This window comes from Haliotis asinina, chromosome 5 (assembly GCF_037392515.1).
Source record: "Haliotis asinina isolate JCU_RB_2024 chromosome 5, JCU_Hal_asi_v2, whole genome shotgun sequence".
In the NCBI taxonomy this organism is placed as follows: Eukaryota; Metazoa; Mollusca; class Gastropoda; order Lepetellida; family Haliotidae; genus Haliotis; species Haliotis asinina.
This window is the reverse complement of record NC_090284.1, coordinates 58,906,139-58,923,540: the sequence shown is the minus strand read 5'-3', so window position 1 is coordinate 58,923,540 and position 17,402 is coordinate 58,906,139. Positions and strand designations below refer to the sequence as shown.

The window sequence follows — 17,402 nt, the reverse complement described above, 5'->3', positions numbered from 1 at the left end:
TGGCTGTCGTGGAGCGTGTCGTGTATTGTTACAATTATTGTATTATGAGTAAATACTTTCTAGTGTTGAATGATACTGGTACAATGTATAGAGTGTGTTCGACGCTGTGTATTTCATTATGTACAGCGTAATGTTGTTTTGGATATGCTAGTATTATAAGATGTATGAACAGAAATTGGGTTGATGTTATGTGTTAGAAAATGTATCTTGATTTATGTAGTATGTGTCGTGTACATCGACGTATGATGATTATGTACTTTGTATATCAGCATATAATGATAATGTATCTTGACAACTGATTACTGATTGTCAATATGTTCTAATAATTATTTATACCTAATCATGTAAAAATGATCCTGTGACTGTGGCATAATAAACTCCTTGTTTATTTACTCAGGTTCTCGTGTTGTGTGTGGGTTGGTATAGTTACACCTCCTATCTGCCAAGCGAGCTGATTCCCCAAACTCGCGAGTTAACATAAATATGTATTTGAACAATCATTATATATGCATAAATCATTGTTTGTAATAAACTCCTCCAGTATTTACCCTTTAGCATTAATAGATGGCCACCCCAGAGTGGGTTGTGGCCATGGTTTAGGAATACAAGTTATAGTACATACAAACTGGGACACATAAGTGCTTCAGCGTAAAGTGTGGCGCTCAAGTTACGCATGACTGGAGAAAAAGCGGGCCAAATGAGGCGCTCCCTCCTGCTAGGTGTTCGAGAGTACGGACGTGCACCTCCGTGAAGATCAGATGCTGCTGCACTTTGAACAGTGACAGTGTCGGTCCCTGCTCGATATTGCGCACAACGCAGTGAGTATTTACCGTTGTGTATGTCCTAGTATACTGGGAGAGAGAGAAAGAGAGAGAGAGAGAGAGAGAAAGAGAGAGAGATGGAAACAATATTAAAAAGACAATTGAACATGTGATAATTGTGTGTATGTGAGAGAAGAGGTGTGTGTATGTGTGTGTGAGAGAGAGAGAGGTGGAGAGAGAGGGATGGAAAAATAATTGAAAAGAAGAATATGGAACATGTGATGATTGTGTGTATGTGAGGGAGAAGAGGTGTGTGTGCTTGTGTGTGTGTGCATGAGAAAGAGAGAGAGAGAAAGCGGAAGACGGAGAGAGGGAGGGAGTGGTAGGAGAGAGAACATAGGCTTGTTTAGTCTCGCTGATTTGGTTGACACTTGTCATCCCCCCTTATCCAAGGTTAGGCGCTTAGATCGAGAGAGAAATTGTACGTACACTGTGCAGACAGGATGTTGATTTGTGTGTATCACGCTGTTCTCTGACTGTCATGGGAGAAGAGGTACAGATTACCACCGTAGCTATGCATTCAGCCACTACCTGCTGCTATTCTAGTGTGTATGACATAACACCTATGGCGTTCACTCATTCCACTTCGCTGGGCTTCCAGTTGTAACACGTATTCCCGGTCTAGCTCAGACGTCTGTAGTCTGGACTAGTCTTAACATTTTAATGTTCAAATATGTTTTTTTCTATCTATGATATAACTGTTCACGTTTCATCATGTTTCTCTTGCAATTATTCAGATCAGTTCATGAGTCATCATGTCGTCCAGATGGGCAAGGCTGTGTCAAGTCGTCCACTTCACATGCCTGATCCTGTTGATATCCAAAGGTAAACCACACCATTACGTGAAATATTTCGGACACCTTCCAGTTATCTTCCAAACAGTATACGCGCGAAGATACAAGTTAGAATCGGTCTTCGGAAACTCAGGCTTGTCGACAAAGGGGATCGGGTGGCCCTGTTCGCTGACTCAGCTGTTGTATGCTATCACTGCTGCGTGGATTGATCTCATACTGTTGATCACTGGACCGTCTGCTATTTGCAGGACGCTGCTATATAGCTTGGATGTTGCTGAGTGCAGCTTAACTTCAACAAACAAACAGAATGTAACAATATGCTCCTGTAGCTATGAGTGAGTGATTTTAGTTTTACTCCGCATTCAGCAATATTCCAGCTATATGGTGGCTGAAGCTATGAGAAATGGAGTAATGTACCCATTGACTTACCAGTCGATTTGCTTGAATATTCTGTTTTGTACAATCAGTCTAGGTATAACTGCAGAATGTGTTAACACCATTGCTCCTTCATGAGACCTATGTTGTGTGTGAAGCATATTGGGAAGCCTAGAGGTTAAAGCGCTAGCTTGTCATGAAAAACATCTGGGTTCAACTCTCTACACAATATGTGAAGGTCAGCTGTGGTGTTCACCACCATGCTACGGATAGAATTTGAGAAAAGCAGCGTAAATTAACTCACTTTCAAGTATCACTTTCGTACGTCCGCCGTGATCTTGCTGGGATGTTGGCAAAAGCGGCGTTAATCCAAACTCACTCACTCACTCACTCATGTTGTACCTACGCCAGGTACGTCAGGTCAGACATGCAGCTTTAAGGAGACTACGGGACAGAAGGGGATGGACAGCCTGCGGAGTAACTCGGGGAACATGACAGCGGACGTGGATGGCTGCAAGACTCTATGTAACACAACCGAGCTGTGTATAGCAGGGGAGTTCCTCTCCAGCACAAACACGTGTTACATATACAGTCTGGAGACAAGTCTCACTGCACAGACTGACACAGTGTTCTTCCAGTGGGATTGTACGAACGAAACAGGTGAGCATGCTGCAAATTTTCATTATTAAAGGACTATTCTGTACTATTCTGATATTAAACAGAGTTTTTCATCTCATCTTTAGCAGGGAAGTGAAGAGGCAATTCAAAAATTTAGATCTGTGCCATAAGCATTACGTCTTGAAATGGACGCTGAACTCGATGAGTTCAACGAAGTCATGATTGAACCAAGCATTATATACCAGTAGACGTAACCCTTTGAGCCAGTCCCTGAATGTCCTGTAAGTATCTGTGTATATGTGCTTTAAATTAACGGTTAAGTTTGAGCAAGATAAGATAAGATAAGATAAGATAAGATAAGATAAGATAAGATACAGTGCATCCAGGGGAGAAAAGACTGCCGTAGTTGAGGAAGCGAAGGCCCCCAAACTGAAGCAACCCTGGTCTTCTGAACTACTATCACACATTTCTTCCAAATGTACCAGACACTCTCCCCATTTTGTACAAGTTGCTAGCACATAGACCTGAAATGGTTCTGGAGTATGCTACAACGGAAGAACTGGCTTCAGGCATTGTTTGTCTTGCTTCTTTTTGACATCCCAGAGCAACAAGAAGATTTCTACGATATGTAAAGCCCGTTTCTGGTGTCCACCGCCGAGATATTGCTGGAATATTGCTAAAAGCGGCGTAAACCTAATCTCACTCACTCACTCACTCACTCTAATCTCAGTGGGATGGATAGATGCGTATTGAGAATCGTCATTGTTCCACTGGAACTCTGAATCGCACCAGATGCACCAGCGTCACCCAGGGTCAGTCAGTCTACATTTGGTGCCACTATATATGCTGACATGCAAACAATAGTAGACATTTGCGCTTCATGCCAGGAGCATAGAAACTGTCCAAGTGTGGCTCCTTGGGGGTTACCTTCTCAACTGTTTCAAAGCATATAGACGGATTACGCCGTTCACTCATGTATAACACGTTTCTCATAGTGACAGGCGACTTCTCCAAGTGGATCGACTGTGTTCCAGAGCAGTCGTCAACTGCACAAGCCACCATCGATAAACTAGATAAGACATTTTTAGCCTCCTGCACAGCTGACACTATTTTTGTTTATCTTAACCTGTATGGGCAATAATGTGTGCAAATACTAGTATACAAATTTGAGTGGTGATACTCAAATGAATAGATCAATGTAAATAAGTCAATCACGATATGCATATAGTGAGTCAAAATATAAACTTCACAATTCATATTTGTGAATACAAATATGAATTGTTATGGTTAACAGTTTTCGGGTCTTATATTATACATCCTCTAGTATCGACTCAAGAACAAAAAAACTCACAGCACGTTAAAGTCAGTCCAAACATCGTGCACCCCACAATAGTGCCAAAACGTGATTTTCACGTACTGCTGGTCACGCGATCGTATCATTGTTAGTGCATTCGATCACAAATTTTCCTTCATAACTTAGAAGGTGAAAAAACACTTTAAAGCACTATCCAGAACAGACAGTGCTTGTGCCTCTCAAATGTACAGCGTCAACGTGCCATTGACATACGGGAACGTCAGCACGTGACATTGCAAGGACAAAATGGTGCGGCCGTCGGTCTGTTTACAGACTCGACTTCAATACAATGGCAACACTGCATAGCGCCCTAGGCCAGGTCTATCATGTGTCACGTCATAGGCGGAGACTGTCAAATTGTGTTACGTCACCTCCGTAACTGTTTCTTGACGGCTTCAGGAACCAGAAATGAGCTGTTTAGGGGTAGATTGACAGCACAGACCATCCGAAATCGGCTGTGATCTGCTAACCTTCGTGTTCGACGACCATATCGCGGAACTATATACTATCCTTAAAAAAAGAAGGGCGTAGACGAGAAATCTGTTGCGAAAATGTGGTATTTTCAAACGTGTATAACCCGTCCACAAATAGACTTTAGTGCATGAAATTTTACACCAGTTTAGAAGAAGGTGATGTCTATAGAACCAAATGACACAGGGTTTCCGGGGTCTCAGACCAATCTCTTTCAAAATGTTCCGGATGTCCTCCGAAGTCCAAGCACCCTGGCTGCTGTGCTCTCGTCCGTGGCAGTACGATCACGCAACTGTAGTACCCGGATATACCGATGTTGGACTGCAGTGGTAACTCAAGGTCTGCCTTTAAGGGGACGGTCATTTGTTTTGCCCGTTTGGTTGCAACGAGCTGCAAGCCATGATATCTTGCTCAGGCTAACATTCAGACGCCCGGCAACAGAAGATTAGTAATTTCCAGCATGCAGAGTCGAGACGTGACGTAGTGATTTGACTTTGAAACCCCTTCAAAACTAATGCCAGTTTCTGTACGTAATCTGCATTTTTATTGCCAGACAGTAAATGCTCTTTGCTGCACAGTTTCCACTGGAAGGTGATTTCTGTTGCCTTGAGGCAATTCCTTTCTAATCCTTGTAAGAAATCTCACCAGAATCCACATTTTCAGGTAAATTCGATATTTTACTTGTGCAATTGTGTAAAATCATGTAATGACTGAATTGATCATCTGTAACTACCATGGTAGTGTAGTAGATGTAGTAGCAGCAGGAGATGTGGTAGTGGTGGGTCTGGTTATAATGCTGGAAGAAAAAGAAGTAGTACATACACTACCCATGTATGTCACTTAAAACACTCGCTGTATATAAAACTACGTCGAATTTCCCCACTGACTTTCGGGGAACCAACTGCAAACCCTGTTCAGATGAATTGCACTGAGCTCAAATTGTTGAAAAGCATGCGCGAATATTGTGCATGTGAACAAGTGCGGTTACGTATACATTTTTGTTACGAGTTCGCCATTTTTCACCGAGTTTCATCCTTGATGAACTCATGACAATAATCCATTCCATGTTAGGCATTTGTCTTCTAACACATCTGCCCATGTGTACACAGTAGCTTCAAACGGTGTGGGATATTTTGCAAAATCTAATTTAAAACAGTTTACTGAATGAAGTGCTTGTCTACATTTACACTAATGGGTCTTTTGAGGGGTAGTATAGTTGCAATAGCAGTTGAGGCAGCAGTACCAGCTGTAATAGCTGAGCAGTCGTAGTCGTAGTAGAAGTAGTAGTAGTAGCAATTGTAGCAGAAGTGGTGAATGAAGATAGGTCTACGCCGCATTCAGCAATATTCCACCTATATGGCGGCGGTCTGCAAATAATCGAGTTTGGACCAGACAATACAGTATTCAGTAGCATCAGCATCTGGGATACAACTGGGATATGATGACATGTGTCATTCAAGTCAGCGAGCCTGACCACCCGATCCCGTTAGTGACCTCCTACGATAAGCATGGGTTACTGAAGATCAGTATTCTAACCTTCACGGGTCAATAGAGGCAATAGTGGTGATGCTATAGCTAGTAGTAGTAGTAGTAGTAGTAGTAGGAGGAGGAGGAGGAGGAGGAGGAGGAGGAGGAGGAGGAGGAGGAGGAGGAGGTTTCAACCTTCCATACGTCTCATACAATCATGTACCACCTCTGCCAGGTGGGAATTACACAGATGAGTATGAGCATTGTGGCAAGAATTTGCAAAGGGAAGGGATCTCTTTCTTTAAAAAATCTGTATTATTAATTCTGTAAACCCATACCAATTAACACATGTAACATAAACAGACTAACAATGATCAGACACTTTCATTGTAGTAGTAGTAGTAGTAGTAGTAGTAGTAGTAGTAGTAGTAGTAGTAGTAGTTGGTTCACTTATGGTTGTAACTGTAGGTTCCACTTTCAACAACAAATATACTGCTAGAGACGTTATCACAAAACGTTATCTCACACAAAATATTTCTTGCAAATCAGCAAGTATAATAATAACAAAAATAATACATTTATATTGCGCATAACTCCATGAATAGATCATGCTCACAGCTCACAGTCCAAGGGTTCACTGGCTCGACTGATCACAGAATGCTTGCCTATATAGACATGTTTTGAGTCTGGATTTAAACAGAGAGAAAGTGTCACAGTCTTTAATGTATTTTGGTAACTGATTCCACTCAGTCGCAGCTGCAAATGAAAGGATCTATGTCCATAGGAAACTGTTTTGGTAACTGGGATAGTCAACAAAATTTTGCACTCTAATCTCCAAGATCGAGCCGGGATATAAGGTACGAAACAGTCACGGGAGCATTCCCCGACAGACATTGGTACACGAAGCACAGGGTCTTATAGCATATCCATTGCTGAACCGGAAGCCAGTGTAGGGTACGAAGGATTGTGATCACACTTCCTGAAGCAAGACACGATCCTCGCAGCCGTATTCTGAATGGGTTGGAGTTTGTTTATTGTCGACTTTGGAGAGTTGGTGAGCGGTCTATTGCAGTAATCGATTCTCGGGATTACAAGAGTAAGTGCCAGGGTAGCCGCAGAAACTTGGCTTAGGAATTTACGTATATTGCCAATATTGCGAAGTTGACTTTTACAATATAGTTGACATGTTGGGACATGGACAGTTCACTATCCAAGATGACTCCCAAGTCTCTGACTTTTGTAGAGAGTGGAATGAAACAAATGACGACCACAACACCAACGACAACAGCGACGACTACATCCTCAGCCTCTACTTTCACAACCACATCACCTACATCATCAACGTCTACAACTACAACTACCACAACGCCAACGACAACAACATCAACTTCTACAACTACAACCCCTACAACAACATCATCACCGTCTACAACTACAACCTCTACAACGACAACACCATCAACATCTACTACTACAACCACGTCAACCTCTACAACACCATTCACATCCATATCAACCACTATAAGTACCACAACACCGTCAACTACATCGACGACAACCCCTAGCACAACTACAATACCAACAACTACTACCATAGGTATTACAACGTCTCCAGCGGCAGAGATCACATCATCGTCTACATCGACATCGACGCAGGATGTATCGACAACGCCATCAACTTGAATCATCAACCACGTCAATGTCAAGTACCGTCTCTGACCCTGGTAACAAATAAACTTCATGGAACACTATTAACACATCAAAATTCACTGAGCTTTACATCCTCAAATACTTGTCAAATGGATTCAGTTGTCTACTCACGCTAATATCGTACGTACTGTGTGAAGTTTGTTTACAAATACTTGTACGTTGTTTACTCACACAAATATCGTACGTGATGTGAAGTTTGTTTTCTCACACAAATATCTTACGTACTGTAAAGTTTGTTTACAAATACTTGTACTTTGTTTATTCGTTTGCAGACAGTCTTCAGTTAGCGAGTATTGGGCTTATAACTGCCGTAGTGACGAGCGGAACCTTCATCATAGCCTTCTTTCTCATCCTCATATGTATACTTATATTTGGGTAAGTACAAGTGGACCCCAGGTCCCCTTACGGCACCATGTACTAGATTCGTTAAGTAACGTCAGACCACGTTTCTTTAATCGAACAACGTTGCTTTACAACGTAACAGTTGATCACGAAGGGGACATGGGTTGAGGTAAAGTCGATTTTTGTTTATGTTCCCTGAGACCGAAGGGCATAGGTTGACAGCATGGGTTGAGGTAGCCTTTGGGCTCTAGGAACATAAGCAAATATCGAGGGTACCTCAACTCATGGTCCCCGAAGGACCAGTGAACAACGTATTTGTCTTACAGAACACCTCGAGCTCAATGTTAATTTTGAACTGTTTGATCGTACACTTCAGACAACCAGTGTCAATCAAACAATTCAAATCTTGCAGCTTGCTGTTTTTCCCCGTAGGTATTGTCTTAGTAAAGTCGCCCCATGTAATTCCCCATCTTAATATTCACAGGGACTACATATGAACGTGTTGTCAAAATTTATTTATTGGAAAGAGAGTAAAAAATACAAAACAAAAAAAACAAAAAAAACAAAACAAACAAACAAAAACAAAACAAACAAAACAACCACCAACAACAAAAAAACCGAAAACAAAACAAATTATCTCCCTTCCATTGATTTGCATTCGCAAAACATCAGTAAGTTCCATGCATCATGCATCATTTAATGGTATTTGAGATAAAAATAACTGCTACGAAGTACCGAATGAGTTGGTATGGCACCGGGGAATTTTGCAATGTACCATGCTTGTAAGTGTTAGTTTTAACACCAAGTATTGAGAGACTGTAGATGTGCATGGTAAAGCCTGTTCCTCTGGGTGGGAGTTTTAACATCAAGTTCTGAGAGACTTTAGGTGACTGTAGATTCAAAATAACAGAAAAGCGCTCAGCCAATCAGAAAACGACATGTGTGAGGTAAGATAAAAAAAATGGTGCTCTTATTGCGAACACCTGGTGTTTTCACTGATTATCAGCGATATAGGTTCCTATAACTCTCAGCACTATTTTACCTGTTACACCAATTGACTCAATGTCTAACATAGCCGCGACTGACGTTAACTGACGTTGACGTTCTATATATGTAACCGATATAAGTATAGAAGCATTAATAATGTTTCTTGAACAAATACTGTTCCTAGTTAAGCGTAGTAGATACATTTGAAAATTTGAAGGCTACAATGATAATAACAGTGATGTCTGCTTGTTTGTTGTTTAACGCGGAGATCAGCAATATTCCGCTATTTGGCGTCGGTGTGTAAATGGTCGAGTCTGGACCATACAATCTAGTAACGTCATGAGCATCAGTCTACGCAGTTGGGATACGATGACGTGTGTCTGGAAGTCAGCGACCCTGACCACCCGATCCCAAACATGGGTTGCTGACCTGGATCGCCACACGTTGAGAATGAATGATTGTATGAATGAATGAATTAGATTAACGAAGCGTTTGTTCATCTTCATAAACCCGTAGCGCTGCTTGTGGTATTTGATCTTGTGTGTGGAATGTAGAGTGTCGAATGCTGCCCGACCCTCACCAGATACCATCATTTGTCTTCTCGTGTTCCAGTGCCAGAAGGCGTAAAAGAAACACCGCCGTCGTCACAACACACTACATCATCTACAGGGGACCAAACTCCATAACAGTGTGCAAGGAAAATATCTCCATAAAACAACACCCTTCGCCCCACGATGACCACAGGTACCATCGATTAAAACCTTCTCCCAGACTGAACTATTTAGATTACCAGGCCTATGTCGGTATCGCCCCCAAGGAGGCCTGGCTCACCAAGTAGACGGATGTGAGATGCGAGTTTTAACACCAAGTACTGAGGCACTGTAGATGTGCACAGTAAACCCTGCACCTACGGATGGGAGTTTTAACACCAAGTGTAAATGCAAGATTTCTGTACATACATGTCAATGTACAAACTGTTTATAATGAAATTGTTTTCTACGGCGGCGTATTAGGGCCACGGTGAAAATTGTTTTGGTGTCACTATCTCCTACGTAGGACTTACAATCACCTACGTAGGTGATATTATGCCTTACGTAGGAGATAGCAAGTCCTACATACGAGATACTAACTCCTACGTAGGATATAGTAAGTCCTACGTAGGTGATAATAAGTCCTACGTAGGAGATAGTAAGTCCTACGTGGGAGATAGTATGTCCTACGTAGGAGATAGTGACACCAAAAACATTTTTCACAGTGGCCCTAGTACGCTTCCGTAGTTTTCTAAATTGTTACAGTTGATTTTAATTAATTTATCCATGGTGGTCCAATAACTGAAATACTCTCTCAATATTTAAAGTATATTTCCATTAAAGTTATCATTCAAAAGTGTAAATGTTTATATTTGGCCAGTAAATTTCCATTGCCTAGTGGCCTTAACCTTCATATCTAATGTCAACGCTCACAGGTCACTTCAGTCAAAGGTCACATCTTGACCTTTCCAAAGCTCATGCAATTTGGAGCACATGCTTGTCAGTGTGTATTGGACCTCCATGCTGCTTGGCTGTCACTCAGCTGACTGTAAGCTGAACTATGTACAGACACACATGTGAGTACTTTATCTTTTTATTGCTACAGTATGCTATGTCTAAATGAAAATGAAATTGTTTGTATGCCAAAATGTTAATTGGTTATTGCAAAAATTTGTTACTATATTTCACACATTTATTTGCAGATTTGTTGTTAATTTTGAACACTGTGCTCTTGACTAATGCATTCACATATCATTCGAATGAAGTATTGAATGTTATGTACTGTGAAATTTGTACATTTTCCGAATTTTATTGATAGCTGTTGTTTGTAGTTTTCTGAACCTCATCAACGTAACAACTGTAAACCTCAACGCAACTCATCTGTCAAGTTTGTATCTCTGCCTCAGCCACATATAAACTGTAATTTCTGAATACTATATGATAACCCTGTTGATGCGAGTGTCAGTTTTGTGTTCTTGCGTTAACACCAAGGTCTGAAAGACTGTAGATGTGCATAGATGAGGCGCGGTGGGCGAGCTGGCTAAAGCGCTAGTAATCCAGCGAGGTTGAGGTGTAGGGATCGAGGACACTTGTGACCGGATGTAAACCGGTCAGTTCTGTGTGCAGACTCACAACCCCTAATCAATAGTACACAAAATGCACAGTGTTGTGCACTCAAAGAATCCACGAATCCGTTGGCATATGACCAGATAGTGGTCACATGAACACGTGCGAACACCTAGATGTAACATGCAGTACACTTGGACAAAGTACTGTGACAATGTGTTCCAGTCCACCAAGTTGTGAATGGATACGTCATTAGGATGAGAAAGCAGCAAGAAATTCTGTGCACCTTGTCCAAGCTGTGAATGGATACGTCATTAAAATAAGAACGTTACAATAAATTCGATGCACCTAATCCACAAACCTGTGAATGGATACGTCATTAGGATGAGGAAGCTACAATAAATTCGGCTCGCCTAGGCAACAAGAGCTGTATACTCCCAAGGGAGTTGAGATTGACAATGCAATGAAGCACTGGCTGCATGGATATGCGCGCTATATAAATATTCTATCCTATCCTAATCCCTGTTGTTCGGGTGCGGGTTTTAACAAGTTCTGAAAGCCTAACACCTAGGTGAGAGAGAATACAGTTGAACACAGTAAACCCCATTATTTAGGAATCTCGTCCTTTGAACGATTTCTGTTGGAAACACATGTATGTCCATGATATATTATTACCCACCCAATGTACGACAATCAATGCAAGTGCTTGATATTTATTTTTTTACACTGAATTTTACCGGATTAGTGGGTTTTCACTTTAACTTAATGACATGAAACATATCCAACGTAGGCGGTTCCAGGAATTTTCAAAGGGGGTGGGGTGGGTTCGAACCCCGCATAAACATATACTACCGACAAGAAATAAGGGAACTAATGAAATAATAGCGAATTTGAAACTGCTTTAAATATCCACTAAATCAGTTTTAGGCGTCATCTTCAATATCTGGTGTGTCCACCATGTTAGGCAACACATTCACGGCACCTTGATGGCATGCTGTCAATCAATTTCCGGATGGTTGCCCGTGGTATTGCCCGCCATTCCTCTTGGAGAGCTGCACCAAGCTGGGCCAGGTTGGCGGGTCCTGAGTCCCTGGCGTACACCCTTCGACCAAGAACGCCCCAGAGATGTTCAATTGGGGACAGGTCTGGGGACTTAGAGGGCCAGTCCAATGTCTGGATACCTTCTTGTCGGAGATAAGCGGAGACAACTCGGGCCCGATGTGGTCTGGCATTATCATCTTGGAATACAAAATTTCGGCCGATAACTCAATGCCAATGGAGCCATAACAGGACGCAATATTTGGTCAACGTATCGCTGACCAGTCATGGCTCCGTTAATGATGACCAAATCTGATCGTCTGTCATGTGTAATCCCACCCCAAACCATGACACTACCATCTCCATATCGATCATGGTCAAGAATTGCTGCTCTGGCACATCGCTCCCCGCTCTGACGCCAACAACGTTTTCAGCCATCTGTGAATCGTAGGCAAAACCTTGACTCATCAGAGAACATGGTGTAACGCCAGTGGCGCATAGCCCGTCTCTGATGCTGCCTAGCCCATGCCAATCTTTGGCGCTTATGGTGAGCTGAAAGGGTGACACCCTTAAAAGGCCGTCTTGCTTTCAGACGAGCTTGATAGTCGGTTTTTAACGGTTGAGGTTGAAGTGCGTCTTCCAGTGAGTGTGCGGAATTCTCTATTGGTGGCAGGGGCCGATTTAATCCTATCGCGTAGAGCAGTTAACGTAATGAGACGATCCTGTCGTGGTGTCGTTGATTTTGGTCTACCTCGCCCAGGTCTCGATGCAAACCCCACCCGTCTGACGGTACTTATCCCACAGGCGTGAAATTACACTTTTTGATTTACCCATCTGCCGGGCAACTTCACATAATGATGTCCCCCCCTCTATCATCCCCACGATTCTCCATTTTGTTGCTTCACCGAGATACTGCCTCGGAGGCATTTCTGTCAGTAAGTGTCAATCTCTATTGCATTAGTGATTGCGACTTCTCTAGTACATTTACAGGAGTTAACTTTTGTATGCACGTGTAGCACGTGCTGGGCGTGCATTATACGAAATTCCATTGTCATTGGGTATTGCGTTTGGGAGATACGCCACGATAACGGACCCTGTCACAGTCAAAGTCATCTACATTCAATTTCTTGGTTCCCTTATTTTCTGTCGGTAGTATATGTATTTATTGACACCAGCATATAGCTCATCAACAACACACGTCTCATTTATCGGGTTTCCATAGTGCAACAAGATGTGATGTTTTTTGTCTCAGATGTACATATGATGTTTATTATTTTATAGATGTTTAAACTTTGCAATGTCACCATTTGACATACTGATGGTGCTGATGCTTAGAAAAGCGTGTTTTGTCAGTCCTCTTTATAGATGTAATGTTGATGGCGTAGCGAAACATGTTTGAACTCGATGTGTCTTCAAACGTCGAGACGACTTCACTGTTAGTGTATTGTTGCTATATATACTGGTTTCCCGTGCCATAGTCTAACAATATTCTCATATTTTATATACCCTATATGTCATGACACAGCTGGTGTCAGTGAGTGAGATGGGTTTTACACAGCTTTTAGTAACATTCCATCAATATCACGGCAGGGGACACTAGAAAAGACTTCCCACACATTGTACCTATGTGGAGAATCGAACCCAGGACTTTGGCGTGACGAGCGAACGCAATAAGCACTCGGCTTTTGTCATGACAAAACAATATCATTCGCTAGCCTACAGGAATTCCAGGGGCTGGGTGGCATTTATAAAGTGTTATACGATTGGATGTCAATACGTTTTGAGCCTTGAGCATTTTTCATACCCAGGTGTCACAGCCTATGGTACGATATTGAACCTTGGGGTGTAGCTGATGTGACATATACTGAACATCATTGAAAACGCACCACCCCTAAAATTGTGGATTTCTAAGAGCAGAAGTGAGCAATCTATGTAAATTTTACATATTTGTGTAGACCAATGTTTGATAAAGAAAAGAAGCAAAAAACAATCAAGCAAAACAGTGAAGATTTAATGCAGCTGACAATGAAATAAAGATGGGGTCAAAATGGAAAGTCAGTAGCGTGTATGACCCCCGTTAGCAGCAACACAAGCTGTGCAACGTCTCCTCATTGAACGGATAAGTCTCTGAATAAAGTCCTGAGGCACTGCATTCCACTCTTGCTGCAAGGCATTGTCGAGTTCCCCAAGGTTGTTGATCTGCGGACGATGTGCGAGGCGTTGGCCGATGTAATCCCACAAGTGTTCGATGGGTGACAAATCTGGTGACAATGCAGGCCAATGAAGTAGAGGAATGTTGTTGTTAGCCAGATACTGTATCGAAACACGTGCAGTGTGGACTCGTGCATTGTCATGTTGAAATGTGTGCAGATCTTGATGCTGGTGAAAGAAGGGAACGACGTTGTTCTGAAGAATGTTGTCACGGTAGTAAACGGCATTCACTCTGCCACGACAAACAATCAGAGCGGTTCTGTGGTGATAACTTATCCCTCCCCACACCATAATGCTGCCTCCACCCCACCGATCGGTTTGCACAACACAATCCTGATGATAACGTTCACCCCGTCGACGCCATACCCGTAGACGCCCGTCAGCATTTCTCAAGTGAAAACGCGACTCGTCGGAGAACACCACACCATGCCAACGTCGTAACAACCACACACGATGCTGTTCAGCCCATTGTCGGCGTTCACGGCGATGCCTGTCAGTCAGGATGGGTCCAACGTAAGGGCGTCGACAACGTAACCCTGCCGCACGGAGACGGCGTCGGACGGTGGAAGCGCTGATCAAACCACGTCGACCCTGGACAGCGTTGGCGGTTCTGGCAGCGGGCAAGGTTCGATCCCGAATATGGCGCCGTACAATGTCTCGATCTTGACGAGGGGTGGTAACACGTGCCTGACCTGGGCGTTGCCGGTCCCTGCTGGTTCCTGTTTGTTGGTATCTGTTAGCAAGCCTCAGAATGGTCGAATGATGACACCCAAATCGTCGTGCAATGTTTCTGCTTGAAGCGCCGACCTGCAACATACCCAAGGCCTGTTCTCGTTCCTCTGGTGACAATCTTGGCATGGCGAAAAAACTTTACTTACGAAAGTACTGCGAAAATGAGAACGGTTTTGTGCCGAAGGTCATTTATACCCCTGCTTTCTGCATGCAATTTGTGCCCTTCGTGTGTGATGTGCATGAGTTTTGTTGTTTGCATGTGATGTGTTCGATGATGTGTTCGAACGATCCGTTTTTTACTGTAGAGCGTTATTTACGATCTAGTGTGTTATTATCAAAATTCCCACCATTAATTTTCCATTTCCAAAAGATTCTATTGCCTTATTTCAAAATTTACAGGTGGTGCGTTTTCAATGATGTTCAGTATATAAGTTTTGGTATCCTACTCTCAGAAGTTATTGAACAGCTCACATTGACAGAAAGAGACCCCCCCCCCCCCCCCCCCCCCCCCCGAATAAAATTGAATATAGAGCAATAATTAAGTGTTTAGTTCTTGAAGGAAACTCGGCGAATAACATTGAAGAAAGGCTTTCAGCTGTTTATGGGAAGTCTTCCCCTTCATCTGCTACCATCAAACGATGGGTCAATGAATTTAAGCATGGTAGAGAGAGTCTTGAAGATGACCCCCGTCCAGGTCGCCCAACAACAAGCAATAGTCAGGAAAACATTGACAGAGTGCATAGACTTGTGCTGGAAAATCGTCGAATCACACCCCACGAGTTAGAGAAGACCACAGGCATTTCACACAATACTTGGTTGACACATGTCATCGGTTCCCAAGTGCGCAGATCGATGCTGATGTTGTTGGTCACTGGATTGTCTGGTCCAGACTCGATTATTTACAGACCGCCGCCATATAGCTGGAATATTGCTGAGTGCGGCGTAAAACTAAACTCACTCACTCACTCACTCACCTGGTTCCCGCAAAGCAAATAAACAGACATGTAGACGTGCTCTCGTCTGATGAGGAGGTCGCTCCAGAGATTTCTGATTCTTGGTCACGGTTTATCACAATTGCATCAGTTGATGGAAGTCCATTAAAACTTAACCCGTTTGCTATCTCACTGGGCATTAGAGGTGTCTGTGGAGATGTTAAGAATGTCACACGACTACAGACTAGTGCCTTACTAGTGGAATGTTTAAGGAAACAACAGTCAATCTTTTGGGCTTAAAACAATTTGTTAATACTCCCGTTGTTGTTTCAGTGCACAAGACACTGAACACGAGCAGGGGCATTGTCAGAGATGTTGCTCGCTGTCTTTCTGATATGAGCGAGGAGGAAATTGTTATTGAATTAAACGCTCAAGGAGTCACACATGTAAAATGTTTTTCCAGAAAAGCACAAGATGGTACCTTTGTTAAAACCAACACCTATCTTTTCACTTTTTCTCTACCTGCAATACCTAAATCACTAACATCGGGGTGGAGGTTTATGTACCAAATCCACTCCGATGTTTTATGTGTTTTAAGTTTGGTCATGGTGCTAAGTTCTGCCTTAGCAAGATGGTAGTATGTTGCCGTTGCACTGGAGCCCATGATAGCTCCGAGTGCACAATTGACCTCAAATGTGCTGCAATGGAGATCACATGGCGTCTTCTAAATCCTGTCCATCGTTTGAATTTGAAGTCCAAATCTTAGCACACAAACACACCAAAGTAAGCACACAAACATCACCTACCAAGAAGCAAAAAGAACTAGCTCCATCTACTGCTCAAACGTATGTAAAAACATATTCCGCAGCAATTGCATCCTCCACTCGAGTTTGTAAGACAGTCTCTGTGTCATGTCAGACCGACATCTCCTGGGTCAAGGATGACCAGACTGTACTGCACCAGCCCTCTGACATATCTCAGAAAGGTAATCTGAAATCAACCACTTCACAAACAGACAATCCTACTCGTGATGTACCATCTGACTCCATGGAAAGTACACATGCCGATGATGCAAATTTAACCAGAAAAGAGAAAAAGAAACTACAGAAATGACGAAAGGCGCTCACTTACGTGGAGATGCCCACTCAAGTTCTTACATCTGTTGAGGTTCATAATTCGTACGATCTCCAGTTAAGCCTCCATGAACACTTCCAATACCATTATTCAATGGAATTGTACAGGACTGAAGAACAATTTTAATGATATACATTTACCTATACAAGATTGTAAGCCATCAGCAAGAAACATATTTTAAAGAAAACGATCAAATTGCAATTGATATACGACAGTATACTCCATATCACTGCTTTTCTCCTCCTGGGCCGAAAGCAACTGGAGGTTCTTCAATAATAGTGAGACACTGTCATTGGATCGAGAACAATATCTTCTAGAAA

The 17,402-nt window shown here is 42.6% G+C and overlaps 1 protein-coding gene across 2 annotated transcripts; it reads left to right on the top strand.

The window, feature by feature from the left end:
* Positions 1-726: 726 nt before the first annotated feature.
* LOC137284944 (uncharacterized) lies at positions 727-10,920 on the top strand. Of its 2 annotated transcripts, XM_067817027.1 has the most exons (6): positions 734-818; positions 1,559-1,646; positions 2,402-2,650; positions 7,144-7,624; positions 7,883-7,985; positions 9,552-10,920. In XM_067817027.1, exons 4-6 carry the CDS (start codon positions 7,558-7,560, stop codon positions 9,775-9,777), a joined length of 396 nt encoding a protein of 131 aa, XP_067673128.1. In that variant the 5' UTR covers positions 734-818; positions 1,559-1,646; positions 2,402-2,650; positions 7,144-7,557; the 3' UTR covers positions 9,778-10,920. The 2 variants fall into 2 exon arrangements, with proteins under 2 accessions (XP_067673129.1, XP_067673128.1); XM_067817028.1 differs by lacking the exons at positions 7,144-7,624; positions 7,883-7,985 and having other exon boundaries at positions 727-818; positions 9,552-9,705.
* The last annotated feature ends 6,482 nt before the right edge of the window (positions 10,921-17,402 follow it).

What these genes read in the sequence shown, in the direction of transcription:
- LOC137284944 (XM_067817027.1), top strand. Translation starts at nt 7,558, where the DNA reads ATGTATCGACAACGCCATCAACTTGAATCATCAACCACGTCAATGTCA. An exon ending in AAGTACCGTCTCTGACCCTG is followed by an intron (nt 7,625 to 7,882) that starts GTAACAAATAAA and finishes ATTCGTTTGCAG; the next exon opens with ACAGTCTTCAGTTAGCGAGT. An exon ending in ATATGTATACTTATATTTGG is followed by an intron (nt 7,986 to 9,551) that starts GTAAGTACAAGT and finishes CTCGTGTTCCAG; the next exon opens with TGCCAGAAGGCGTAAAAGAA.